The sequence below is a fragment of the Berghia stephanieae genome, chromosome 7, assembly GCF_034508935.2.
Source record: "Berghia stephanieae isolate SIO BIC M18660-M18661 chromosome 7, UCSD_Bste_1.3, whole genome shotgun sequence".
Classification (NCBI taxonomy): Eukaryota; Metazoa; Mollusca; class Gastropoda; order Nudibranchia; family Aeolidiidae; genus Berghia; species Berghia stephanieae.
In genome coordinates, this window is record NC_088366.1 from 10,742,093 (window position 1) to 10,756,943 (window position 14,851).

General features: G+C 35.4%; 1 protein-coding gene across 1 annotated transcript in view; it reads left to right on the plus strand.

The window, feature by feature from the left end:
* Nucleotides 1–2,029: 2,029 nt before the first annotated feature.
* LOC144976675 (ubiquitin carboxyl-terminal hydrolase CYLD-like) overlaps nt 2,030–14,851 on the plus strand; it is a 37,266-nt gene continuing 24,444 nt past the window's right edge. Inside the window, exons 1-5 of the mRNA XM_078921012.1 lie at nt 2,030–2,192; nt 11,084–11,764; nt 12,036–12,386; nt 13,055–13,169; nt 14,274–14,383. Of these exons, the coding sequence (XP_078777138.1) occupies nt 11,273–11,764; nt 12,036–12,386; nt 13,055–13,169; nt 14,274–14,383 (1,068 nt within the window). The 5' untranslated portion in view covers nt 2,030–2,192; nt 11,084–11,272. The remainder of the gene's footprint in view (nt 2,193–11,083; nt 11,765–12,035; nt 12,387–13,054; nt 13,170–14,273; nt 14,384–14,851) is intronic.

The following is a 14,851-nucleotide window of genomic DNA, read 5'->3' on the forward strand; positions in this document are numbered from 1 at the left end:
TGGGATTGGCAATCACAATGAATATATATCCATGAACAGAAATAATAACAAACGACGCGATAAATTCATTGTATCAACAGGTAATCCAGCGTAACTGTGGTGTGTAATGTGTACACACAAACTTTGTTGACAATCAAATAGGTCGCGGGGTTTTAAATTTTAAGCCCAGCAGAGAACTCGCGCAATTCGGTTGGACAGGCCCGATACTATTTTTAGAAGGCCCTGGATGGGCCTATCTTTCTATTTATACACCTATGATTCTAAGTTGGAGTCAGTGCTGGGATTACCCGCCCAAATCATTACCTGGTAATACCCGGGTATGTGTCTGATTACCCGGATTACCTTTTAGTCTCAAATTTATTTTTTAAAAATTATTTGGGAGGGGGGGGGGATATTTTAAAAAAATGTATTTATCATTTATTATTTATTACAACAAATGAAACGAATCTGAAGTAAGACACAAGGGGGAAAAATACTTGAGATTCCTTTAAAAGATAAGAACTAATAATATAGTCTTAATCTGTGGATTCCAAAATTGAATCAAATGTGTGTAAACAAATAAAACAAAAAAAAAATCAATGTAATTGAAAAAAATGTCATGTAAATGTAAATATGTAAATCAAAATTGTATAGGGAATGAGATTAGCGGAAGAGTAGCGTCCCTTGATTGGACTTAACCGGCGGAGAAGTTATTAAAGAGAGAACGTCAATATGGTTTTGCGCATGCGTCTCTCGTCCTCGCTTCCTTTGAAACCGCGCGGTTAGTAAATAGTTTCTCAGCGATCTTTAAGTTGACGTTCTCTCTGTAAGGTGACGTCCAATCAAGGGACGCTACTCTTTCGCTAATCTCATTCCCTATTACTTCCAATTATCACTCTCAGGTCGGTTTCCATTTGTTGAAGCGGGTACTCGTTACCCGCCCCTTTTACCCGAGTACCCGGTTTAACTTTATTACCCGCGGGTACCCGCCCAGCACTAGTGGGAGTTAACAAAAGAACCAAAACAATCACACTCATCACCTGCCTTGGACACATTATTATTATTGAGCTTTTATCTTGGGCAAAATGCACTAAACGTGCTCAAAGCGCTTTACAAGGGGTCCCCAGCCAACAGCAACACTTAACATGTAGGACGGGACATGACGCCTATTAGGCGATATTATAATTTTTTTCGGACCGAGACAATGCTGTTAACGGCCAGGTACTCATTTTACACCTGAGTACGGTGAGAGAATGTGAGTAAAGAGCCTTTTCCAAGGACTCAACTATGTGCCGAGCGAGGCTCGAACCCAGGTACTTCCGATCCGAAAGCGAGTGTCATACCACAAGACCACATAGCCGCACATTTACAAACTTAAATAAATAGGCTACCTTCAATTTCATTGTGCCTTCATTGATTTACACAGCTAATACTGATACACATTACGAAAACAAGAATATCAAAAATTGAAAGAAGAGTGCGGCACACAACAACAAAATATAGCCGATGTAACACGCTCAAAACAGTACTTTGCACTAAAGACTACCGTAGTGGTTTTGGCGTAAGACCTTCATGCCATAACCACTACTGTTGTGAATTTTGCACATGCTGTAAACACTACAGTGTGATTTTGGCGTACGCTATGAACACTATCATTACGCAAAAAAAAAAAAAAAAAAGAAAAAAAAAAGAAACAACAACAAAAAAACTATTGCTTACATGCCAGATTGACTATCCATGTAAAAAACACTCTCGAAATTCTTCGTAAACCCTACTGCAGTTTTTTTTTTGTTTTTGTTTTTTCCCCGTGGTTTAGATATTCTGCTAAAATCACTATCCCAGTATTGGTAATACTAAATTTGGTACCTTCGGCAGAAAAAGCTAAATCAACACCACAGATAAGGGTGAAAAATGATAAAATAATACTACTTTCGGTTTCTCTTTTAAAAATGCGAAACTCATCCTTACTTACCCTCTTCTTTTCTTCTTGGAAACAAGATTTGGTTTCGATTTTAAAGATTCCCCGAAATGACCAGCCAGTGCCAGCCAATTTTGTTTTTTTTTTACACAACATAATGGCTGAAAAAGGCAGCATGTTAAGTGATATTGAAGAGTTTTTATTGAAAATAAAATGCCGAATTTGGATTCAAAAGTCTGATGTCACGTCGCCCAGCAACGGCGGCCACCGGCGTGTTTCTAAACACTGAAAATCGGTACTTTTTATTCTTCATGCTGGCTAGAACTGTTCATATATCTTGTGTTCAGAATGTGTTAAAGTCAAAACATCATCAGATTTATAATGTTGTTTTTTTTCTCCTCTGGATACGCTTTTATGCTCATAGGAGAAACATTTCATAAGGGCGTCCGCCATTGTTCCGATAGTTTAGAGCCAGTTACTAAGATACCATGCGTCAATACGAAGGAAGTGACATCACGACTCTTGAAGCGTATTACTATGATAGTGTTTGTTGTATAGAAAATTTTGCTTGAGGATATTGACTTTGGCGTAAACAGAAATGGTGTTTTTTTGCGTGAAGGCCTGTGCTATCAACACAACTGATAGTACTTTCAGTGTTGCCAAAATGGCAATGGTAGTGTTTGTTACGTAGAGTGATTTTGGCTTATTACACCGGCATATTATTATGCCGAGACAGTCAGACGATGTGTTCCAGTCCAGATTAATTTAGCAAAAAATGCTAAACAAATTACTGGAAAATTCGGAATGGTCTAAGTAACGCCAAAATTTTAGAGTCATCACATTTTCTAGTAAATGCCGGTAGAAGTGGATAAACATCTTTAACTTCTTATCCCGTTTCCATGGTGAGTGTCTAGACAGGGGTTTTTCTTTTTGGTTTTTTTTTTTAATGGCATTAAAAGTACCAAATTGACATTCATCAGTGACGTTCGTCAACGATTTCCTATGGGCAAGGCTTTAATCACCCCTACATATAGATAACTTGAGTTCATTGAAGAATACAGCATTTTTAAAATTATTAGTTATGAAATATCTAAGAAAAGTACTTTGATGGGTGGAATAAAGGTCTTATTTCACGTGTTTGGATTTATTAATTTCAGTTTGTTTGTTTTTTTTATCGCGGAATAACTCACTCGCAAGCTCGTGATTTATTTGGCGAGATAACTATATGAATCCGATAGACAGTTCGAAGATGACGTCACTCAGGTCTTTGTTTTTGTCTTTTGCCATCCGCGTTATGAGTAATGGTCACTGAACTGTGTTAACCTGACTATAAACGTTCATGAATACACACAGTTGTGTGTTGGTCCGTTATACTTCCGGATGGCAATGTTATGAGATTCTTAGCCAAGCGCATACTATCTATAGAACGAAACATGACGCCAGTACTGTAAGGCGGAATTACAATTACATTATTTTCGACGTGACAATGCTGCTAATGGAAGATACTCGTTTTACACCCGAATTATTTGAGAGAAGATGCATAAAATCCTTTTTCCAAGGACTATTACATATGTTGTACCGCTCAGACTCAGAGAAGGAACTGAAACTGGAACCTTTCGGTCCGAAGGCGACATCTTGACATCTTAACGCTTTCTACTATAGATAGTATGCAGATGACGTCACTCATGCCTTTGTTATTGTTTTTGCCATCCGCGTTTGTGAGTTGTTCTCACTAAACTGTATTAGCCAGACTATAAAAGTTCATGGTTACACAGAGTTTGTGTGTTGGTCCGTTATACTTCCGGATGGCAATGTTGTGAACTCCTTGGCCAAGCGCATTCTATCTATAACCAGTCTGTTTTTTTTTCATATAGATAGTATGCGCTTGGCTAAGAAGCTCATAACATTGCCATCCGGAAGTATAACGGACCAACACACAAAATTGTGTGTTACCAAGAACGTTTATAGTCTCGTTATTACTGATTAGTGAGAAGTACTCATAAACAAGAGATCGCATCTATCCCCCCCCCCTCCCCTCCCTCCCCAATGTAGCCAGACAACGTTTAATTCTCATACTGATACCGATCCATTACATTAAAATGACCCCAACTTGTTAAAACACGAACCAATCTTCTGAGTCGTCTGTCGATGGCATGAAGTTGACGTCACTCAGGTCTTTGTATTGTTTTTGATTTATTTATTTATTTTTGCCATCCGCGTTTATGAGGAATCTCACTTAACTGTATTATCCATACTATAAAAGTTCATGGTTACATAATATAGTTTTGTGTGTTGGTCCGTTGTACTTCCGGATGGCAATGGTGTGAGATTCTTAGCCAAGCGCATACTATCTATAGATAATATCATCTCAGGTTTTAGATTTTGGGATAAATATTACACATTCGTCTCAAAACGGTATTATGTGGGAATTTATTTGATATAATTGAATTTCAAACTTTAATCATAAACTTAAACTTGAGCTTTTATATAGCGCAATATTTACTAAATGTGCTCAAAGCGCTTTACAAAAGATCCATGACCAACAGCAACACGTAACATATAGAACGAGACATGACTGACGCTTATAGGCGATAATACAATTTTCATTCCGACCGACAGACAACGCTGTTAACATCCAGGTACTCATTTTGCACCTGAGTATGGCGAGAGAATATGAGTAAAGAGCCTTCTCCAAGGACTCAGCTATTCGCCGAGCGAGGCTCGAACCCAGGACCTTCCGATCCGAAAGCGAGTGTCATACCACAAGACCACATAACTGCGCTATAAAACTCGAGGATAAATGCTTTCATTGTGCATTCTCTCCTATTTTGAAAGAAAAAAAATCTTTTAAAATTCCTTACCAATGATCACTTTTAAATTATCTTCATACTGTTATAATAATAGAACTAACCCCCAAAACACTAGCACTAAATTAAATATTTAAAAACTAAGAAATCAAGAACAGCAACGAGTATAAAAAAATCGTTGAGAACAGTCAAATCTGGATTGTTGATTGGGTAATTGGTTAGAATCAGCGTGGGTGCGCAACTGGATGCGCGGGTTGACGGAGGTAGGAAACAATAACAAACCCACATGGTTGCCATTACCTCCACCATCATTCTCGCTCACGGTTTGTGGAAAGCACTTCATTACAGGCACGTAATAGTGAATCTAGTTTTTGTTTTGAACATTTCTATTATTATTCTTTGTAAATTGACCCATATTAAAAGAAACATATAAACAAAACAGGCATGACCAGTCACTAACAATGCCGTGTAGTGTGTAGACAGTAACACAGTACGGTGAACATGACTGACACTGGGATCGGATTGTCGGAACCCATGAGTCGTTCGCAACTCTGCCTCACGTATTCATTTAATCAGTCAATTTAATTTTTATTAAGCTTGCGTAAAACATACAAACAAAAAAGACATGACCAGTCACTAACAATGCAGTGTAGTGTGTAGACAGTAACACGGTACGGTGAACATGAATGACACTGGGATCGGAATGTCGGAACCCAGTAGTCGTTCGCAACTCAGCCTCGCGTACTCATTTAATCAGTCAATTTAAATTTCATTTAGCTTGCCTATTCTTCAAGTTTATGTTATATTCACGTTTTCTATTTAAAAAGGGTAATCCAAACAGACCATAAAAACGATTTTATAATAAGCCGACTTCAACTTCCATCACTTACGACACGAACTTATTTTGGGTGGTTTTTTTTTAACAAAACCGTTTGACTCAAACTAAAGCTTCGGCATTGGATAAGGAGCGAGGTCCCTGTTGCCATCTTGCTTAGTTTATACAGAGACTGGGTTGCCAGCTTGGCTGTTCTTGATAAATAGTAGTAAATAGCACAACCTTGTGCAATGAGAGATAGAGAGAGAGAGAGAGAGAGAGAGAGAGAGAGAGAGAGAGAGAGAGAGAGAGAGAGAGAGAGAGAGAGAGAGAGATTTTGAACAAAAAACGAATATCTCTCTCTTACCCTCTCTCTCTCTCTCTCTCTCTCTCTCTCTCTCCTCTCTCTCCTCTCTTCCTATTTCATCTGTCACACTGTTTGACAATCTTCTTCACCTGGCTCACTTGTACTTGTAATATCGGGTGTAAGGTAAAATTTTGAACAATTATTATTATTTATAAAATGCAGAAACTTTGCAAATAAACCGATAGACTAGATATTAATTCGATTCGAAAAGTGGAACACAAAAGGAGAATTTGCGAATACCCGGTCCAGACATAAGCGTCATGGTCTTATTTATAAAGTGCAGAATCTTTGCAAATAAACGGATAAAATAGAGATTTATTCGATGCAAAATGTGGAACAAAAAAGCAGAATTTGCGAATGCCCGGTCCAGACATAAGTGTTATGGTCTTATTTATAAAATCTAGAAACTTTGAAAATAAACGGACAAGATAGAGATTAATTCGATTCGAAAAGTGGAACACAAAAGCAGAATTTGCGAATGCCCGGTCCAGACATAAGCATTATGGTCTTATTTATAAAGTGCAGAAACTTTGCAAATAAACGGATAAGATAGAGATTCATTCGATTCGAAAAGTGGAACACAAAAGCAGAATTTGCGAATGCCCGGTCCAGACATAAGCGTTATGGTCTTATTTATAAAGTGCAGAAACTTTGCAAATAAACGGATAAGGTAGAGATTCATTCGATTCGAAAAGTGGAACACAAAAGCAGAATTTGCGAATGCCCGGTCCAGACATAAGCGCTATGGTCTTATTTATAAAGTGCAGAAACTTTGCAAATAAACGGATAAGATAGAGATTCATTCGATTCGAAAAGTGGAACACAAAAGCAGAATTTGCGAATGCCCGGTCCAGACATAAGCGCTATGGTCTTATTTATAAAGTGCAGAAACTTTGCATATAAACGGATAAGATAGAGATTCATTCGATTCGAGAAGTGGAACACAAAAGCAGAATCTGCGAATGCCTGGTCCAGACATAAGCGTTATGGTCTTATTTATAAAGTGCAGAAACTTTGCAAATAAACGGATAGACTAGATGTTATTTCGATTCGAAAAGTGGAACACAAAAGGAAAATTTGCGAATACCCAGTCCAGACATAAGCGTCATAGTCCTATTTATAAAGTACAGAATCTTTGCAAATAGACGGATAAAATAGAGATTAATTCGATTCGAAAAGTGGAACACAAAAGCAGAATTTGCGAATGCCCGGTCCAGACATAAGCGTTATGGTCTTATTTATAAAGTGCAAAATCTTTGCAAATAGACGGATAAAATAGAGATTAATTCGATTCGAAAAGTGGAACACAAAAGCAGAATTTGCGAATGCCCGGTCCAGACATAAGCGCTATGGTCTTATTTATAAAGTGCAGAAACTTTGCAAATAAACGGAAAAAACAGATTAATTCTAATCGAACAGTGGAACACAAAGGCAGAATTTGCGAACAACCGGTCCAGACATAAGCGTTATGGTCTTATTTATAAAATCTAGAAACTTTGCAAATAAACGGATAAAATAGAGATTAATTCGATTCGAAAAGTGGAACACAAAAGCAGAATTTGCGAATGCCCGGTCCAGACATAAGCGCTATGGTCTTATTTATAAAGTGCAGAAACTTTGCAAATAAACGGAAAAAACAGATTAATTCTAATCGAACAGTGGAACACAAAGGCAGAATTTGCGAACAACCGGTCAGACATAAGCGTTATGGTCTTATTTATAAAATCTAGAAACTTTGCAAATAAACGGATAAAATAGAGATTAATTCGATTCGAAAAGTGGAACACAAAAGCAGAATTTGCGAATGCCCGGTCCAGACATAAGCGTTATGGTCTTATTTATAAAGTGCAAAATCTTTGCAAATAGACGGATAAAATAGAGATTAATTCGATTCGAAAAGTGGAACACAAAAGCAGAATTTGCGAATGCCCGGTCCAGACATAAGCGCTATGGTCTTATTTATAAAGTGCAGAAACTTTGCAAATAAACGGAAAAAAAAGATTAATTCTAATCGAACAGTGGAACACAAAGGCAGAATTTGCGAACAACCGGTCCAGACATAAGCGTTATGGTCTTATTTATAAAATCTAGAAACTTTGCAAATAAACGGATAAAATAGAGATTAATTCGATTCGAAAAGTGGAACACAAAAGCAGAATTTGCGAATGCCCGGTCCAGACATAAGCGCTATGGTCTTATTTATAAAGTGCAGAAACTTTGCAAATAAACGGAAAAAACAGATTAATTCTAATCGAACAGTGGAACACAAAGGCAGAATTTGCGAACAACCGGTCAGACATAAGCGTTATGGTCTTATTTATAAAATCTAGAAACTTTGCAAATAAACGGATAAAATAGAGATTAATTCGATTCGAAAAGTGGAACACAAAAGCAGAATTTGCGAATGCCCGGTCCAGACATAAGCGTTATGGTCTTATTTATAAAGTGCAAAATCTTTGCAAATAGACGGATAAAATAGAGATTAATTCGATTCGAAAAGTGGAACACAAAAGCAGAATTTGCGAATGCCCGGTCCAGACATAAGCGCTATGGTCTTATTTATAAAGTGCAGAAACTTTGCAAATAAACGGAAAAAACAGATTAATTCTAATCGAACAGTGGAACACAAAGGCAGAATTTGCGAACAACCGGTCCAGACATAAGCGTTATGGTCTTATTTATAAAATCTAGAAACTTTGCAAATAAACGGATAAAATAGAGATTAATTCGATTCGAAAAGTGGAACACAAAAGCAGAATTTGCGAATGCCCGGTCCAGACATAAGCGCTATGGTCTTATTTATAAAGTGCAGAAACTTTGCAAATAAACGGAAAAAACAGATTAATTCTAATCGAACAGTGGAACACAAAGGCAGAATTTGCGAACAACCGGTCAGACATAAGCGTTATGGTCTTATTTATAAAATCTAGAAACTTTGCAAATAAACGGATAAAATAGAGATTATTTCGATTCGAAAAGTGGAACACAAAAGCAGAATTTGCGAATGCCCGGTCCAGACATAAGCGTTATGATCTTATTAATAAAATGCAGAAACTTTGCAAATAAACGGATAGACTAGATATTAATTCGATTCGAAAAGTGGAACACAAAAGCAGAATTTGCGAATGCCCGGTCCAGACATAAGCGCTATGGTCTTATTTATAAAGTGCAGAAACTTTGCAAATAAACGGAAAAAATAGAGATTAATTCTAATCGAACAGTGGAACACAAAGGCAGAATTTGCGAACAACCGGTCCAGACATAAGCGTTATGGTCTTATTTATAAAGTGCAGAAAATTTGCAAATAAACGGATAAGATAGAGATTAATTCGATTCGAAAAGTGGAACACAAAAGCAGAATTTGTGAATACCCGGTCCAGGCATAAGCGTCATGGTCTTGTTTAAATGAAACAATGCCGTTTAAAAAAATATATGGTCAATGAGTAATTAAGCTAAATATGCGGAGTTCAAATAGATAACTTGATCTGTGAATTTTTTTTATAATTAGCTGTTTTTATTCTCCATCATTTAGGTTATGTGATTATATTTATAATTGAAATACAAACTTTATCTCACTTATCAATGTTTTGCAATAAAGGAGAGTGTGAGTGAACCTGAGCAAAGGAAATTATTTGAGAGAGTGATATTTATCATGCTTTTCAGTTTGTAGTTGAATTCTAGAATGGATTCTTTATAGTTCTCATTGATTGTATGTCAGTATGTCAGTCTTTAGGACACCGATTACCCTAATGCGGCCACAATTTACAATGTGACGGCCACAAGCCCGTTAAACGCAGAGTGGGGTATTGTTGTTTGCAAGTAATGCTATGGTTTTAATAGGATATCTGTCTCCTATTAAAATACATTCCTGTGTTGGATTTTGGATTAAATTCATGTCTTCTTCGGATTTTGGGATATTTAATTTTCATGGATTGTGATTGTGATTTTCAAGACTATTAATGTAAGTAAATGCCCAAATAGATATTTTTATTCATTTATTCTTTATTTATTTTGTTTAGTTTTGTTTTGTTTTGAAGCATTTATTATAAGAAATATTGTACATATGCACTTATACACCAAAGACTATATCCTTTCAACTGCTTATTATTATTATTATTATTATTATTATTATTATTATTATTATTATTATTATTATTATTATATTATATATTATATTATTATATTATAATAATAATAATAATAATAATAATAATAATAATAATAATAATAATAATAATAATAATAATAATAATAATAATAATAATAATAATAATAATAATAATAAATGATAAGTGCATTGAGTGAAGTCCCAATCATGGTTGCCCAAATAAAACTGGCGCTAGAATCCCGACTACCTGTCTAAACGAATGTTGTTTGTACGATACATACTAACTACACGTTCAATATCGGGGGCAGAAAATATACGTTTGGTTTTATGAAATTAAAACAGTAGTCCCACATTGTTCTTTGATGTTATTTGTGGTTGCATTTGCTTTGAAACTTACACATTATATTGTGTTACATTGTTTACAAAATATTTCTGGTACTCGTATGCATGTGTAGTCAACGGACCACCGGTCAATCGTGTTCTTTATTATTTTATTATTAATTTTGGCTTGACATCTTACATATGTGAATTTGACAGGTTGTTATGGATGGTAATTATAACATTAAGTGATTTTTAAACATTTTTACGGCGTTTTAAATGTCTTTCTTGCATTCATTGCCGAGCACCTCCACGTTTCTGTTACTATTTTAACGATCAGCTGATTTTCTCTTGCCTCCCCTTTAATTTCGCGGACTTTTTTCAGAACGAGGCGTGGGAGTGGACTCGAAGCTCGAAGAAATAAATAACAATGTGAAATTGAATGTAAGTTTCCGTATATTAAATTGAAGCTTACATTCAATTTCTCATTGTTATTGATAGTCACTAATACATCAATGTTAGGTAATTAAACAAAAATGACAGAAGGTCATCGATTAAACTAAGCGCGTAAGGTTTGATAGGCTCGTGTGCGTCGAAGCTTTTCAAAGAAAACATAAAAAATATGTATCGATTCAAAATATTTAGGGTCAGGTGTAAAAAGAGTTTTGGACAAGTGAAGTGCTTTTCCTTTCCGTAGTTTTTCATTTTTATAGAATTAATTACACTAATTTTGTGATTGTTTGCCATTCTTTTATCTAAATTGCTATTCCAGCTTCATAATCAATCACGACGAGATAGAGTTTGGCAGAAATGACGATATCGATATTATTGTGAATATCGCAACTCAACTTGGCCTAAAAATAGCATATTTAGAAAATGGGAAATTTTGCCTTCAAACTTAGAAGCCATTTTACAGTGTACATTCTTTTGTGATGACTTAAAGCTGTTATATGAGGTTATCATGTTCTCAAACTCAAAAAATATATTATCCTCCCAAGACAGAAGTATTTTCATTCTTTTGTTTAAGAAGGATGGAAGAAAAAAGGAGTTCAGTGGTTTGGAGAAGGATTGTATCGTTAGTGCAGGGACGCTTGTAGAGTTCATAGATTCTGAGGATTCTGGTTCATATACAGGACACCCCCTTTCTTCCTCGATAAATTTCAGATTTCGAACAATTGATTCGTCAGATGTATATTTAATTTCTTCTATGGAGGATGTTGAACATTTGGAAGTCGGTATTTTTCAGTTATTATTGCCAATACAATCACTTAAAGATAGACTGCTTGTTTTCAGAGATAAACATTTATTGAATTATGGAAATTTACTGAAAGTTGGAGATGCTGTTTTTGTCAGAGTGAAAGACTTGCAGTCTAACGCGGATGTTGAAGGCATTGTTCGATACAGAGGACATATTGACGAAACAGGAGGAACGTATTTTGGAGTTGCGCTCAAGGTAATATAGGCATATTATTGGGCTGAAATTCTATTTTATCAGTTTATTACACGGGTTCATCAAGTTCAAGTTCCAAGTATTCAAAGTAAAAGTAAAAGGTTCAAGTTCAAGCAAGATTGACTTTAAAAGTTTTTAATTTGATATTGTCCAACACAGATATTGTGTTATTTAAAGTATAAAAGTGCTATTTAAATTTATTATTATATATTGTAAAATACACTTTCATTTTCAATTCTGTGTGATGAATAAATCTAACTGCTTTTTCTTTCAGGAGAAAAGAGGATTGAGCGATGGTTCACACAATGGTAGAAAATATTTTGAATGTCCTCCAGACTGTGCCGTCTTTGTTCCACTAAACAGGATTCGTCGGAATAGAGCGGACTGGCAAAAGAATGATCTTATGCGTGCGGGTGAGATACAGGCTCTTGACAGTTCACAATTAAATGTTCAGCTTGGGGAAAAGAAATCAGAGTCAATACAAAGCATGACTGAGTATGCAGATCTTAAGCTCGGAGAAAGGGTCGTATGGCCCAGTGATTATGGGGATGAAAGTGGAACGGTTCGGTGGATCGGATATCTTCCTGATGAGACAAAAGATAATATCACAATTGGTGTTGAGTTTGTAAGTATTGTCTGAAAAATCATTTTGTTTTGAGCTTCAATGTCAAATCACTTTTACTTTCTTTCTAGAATTGTGATTGATTTCAATTTTATTTTAAAAAATCAAATACACTCCATACAGTTGATTAAAAAGACATTTTGTATCTTTTAAAAATTTTCTTTGTGATTTTTGTATGATTATTTAGAACTATCCTACAATGTTGATAAAAACAAAATTCCCTTTGCTCTACATTCAAGCAGAAAAATAAAGACAATTTGAAGAAGAACTCTTTTAAAAACACGAGTCAAGTTTATCACTTAACTCACTCAACCCTAACACCGACTATATCCGTAGTTTACCCAAGTTACTTTTACCCTATGCCTATTATTTATTACATTTTTTTGAGACAAATTATAGGCGTAGTATCAAAGTTAATGTTTTTAGTTTTTACATGTTAATGATAGTTGAATAAAAATATCTATGTACATGCTCATTTTTAATCCTTTTTTTTTCCAATTTTGAGAAGTAGCAAAAGTCTCTAGGATTGAGTGAGTTAAGACGAAGTGAAAGAAATCAATGTCACACTCTTTGAGATGCCAGTTTATGATTTAAATCTTTCAAGCTTCAGTATCAGGATATAGAAATATTTACGTTTGAAATGAAATCCTATTTAATTTGTAAATGTATAGGACAATCCAGTGGGGACTGGCACAGGCAAATACAAAGACAGAAGACTGTTCTACACAAAACAAGCCCATGCCTCTCTTATTCCGCCCATAGGTTTGATGAAAGAAAGTGAAAGATGTAAGTATTCTGGCAGGCAGAGGAGTGAATGATGTCACTTCAGTTTTTTTATTTCTTTGATTTAGCTTTAACAACTGGTGGGGGGGGGGGGGGGTTCCTGGCCTCTCATAGTGGGAAGCGAGGTCACTTACTGTGCCTTCTAACCCCTTAATCTGTTTTCCAACATACTTTCTGTTTTTGTCTTGGAATGAGATTACTTGGTTTTGTCCTGGCTGAGCGGTAAACAGTCAAATGTATAGTTAGTTTTGGGGGATATTTTTTTCCTTGTAAATCATCTCTCTGTTATGTACTATATTATGTTTTGTTTATATATTGTTTCTGATTTGTAAACATTTGAGAGTATTCCTCTTAGTAGGGACCTGTGCTTGTGTCTGGATGAGACTTTTAGGTGATCTCAAACTAAGTACACTGATAGTGCGCTCTTGGAATCTACACCTGTTTCCTATTTGAACCAATTTGCCTTTGTCTTACCTTTTCTTGGGTGCTTTAATTGTAATTCTAGAACTTTTTACTATCCCATTTTCTTCCTTTTTACTGGCGCTGATATGACCTTAATGTGTTGCAAGCACCATAAAACCCTTAACAAAAAAACCCCAGCTTGAACAAAAAGTGATATGTGACATAAAATAGCAAAAATTATTTTTACTTCTTTAAAAGACTATTGAAACAATGATATAAATCAATTTTCATTCAGTTTTAATTTAAAGCAAGCCGTTTTAAACACGTTTTAGCCAATTTAAAAAGCAGCTTCTCTTATTACTGCTGATCTACACTAGACTCAAGGGGGAGAACCATTAAAAATACACTGGATTTTCATCATCAGAAAAGTATCATATATTTTTCATATTTTTAAATTTGATATCTACTGTGTTTTTTAAAGATATCAGCTTTAAAAAAAAGCCATTAGGTCTTGTTAAAATGTTTCTTTATTTTTTTCAGATGAAACTTAAAACTTGCATGGTAGTGATACGACATAGCATTGAGTTAAATTGTTTATGTAGGTATGGCTGCGTATTACTGTGTAGTCACTGTGCTGGTCATGAATTTCAATTGAAATGCTATGTTTTTCTTTTCTTTCTTATTTTTATCTTTTGCTCTGCCCAGCTCCTCGTGATTTAATCTTTAGTGAGCAAGCTAAACTGCTGAGTGACTGGCAAAGGAATAAAAGTTTGAATCAACAGGGTTACCAAAATCAAGCGCAAACATCAAATATTGTAAGTTTTAAAAACAATATAATAAAAAAAATATTTATTTAGTTTCCTTTCATTGAAATTGACAAGCTGAATTTTACTGCTGCTGCTGTTACCACCACCACCACCAAATGATCAAAATTGCCACTATTATGACATCATCATTACCATCACCATCACCACATCATTGTCTTGATCATTACTATGTCCAGTCACCACCACCAATATCATCACCTCTGCCACCTCTACCGCTGCTCTTACTTATACAAAGAGAACATGAGCATAACTACAACCACAACATCATTATTGTTACTAATAATGAATATAGCGCTTACCGTTAAAACCTCTGAGCTCTTTACGTAAATTGTAAATATTACATTTGGTTTTCTCTGTACCCATTGCAACAAATACACAGTCACACTCCCACTCACAATTTGGATTAAAGCTCATCAGGGTGGATATTTTGAGAAAACGTCAGTCTTGATGTTCAAC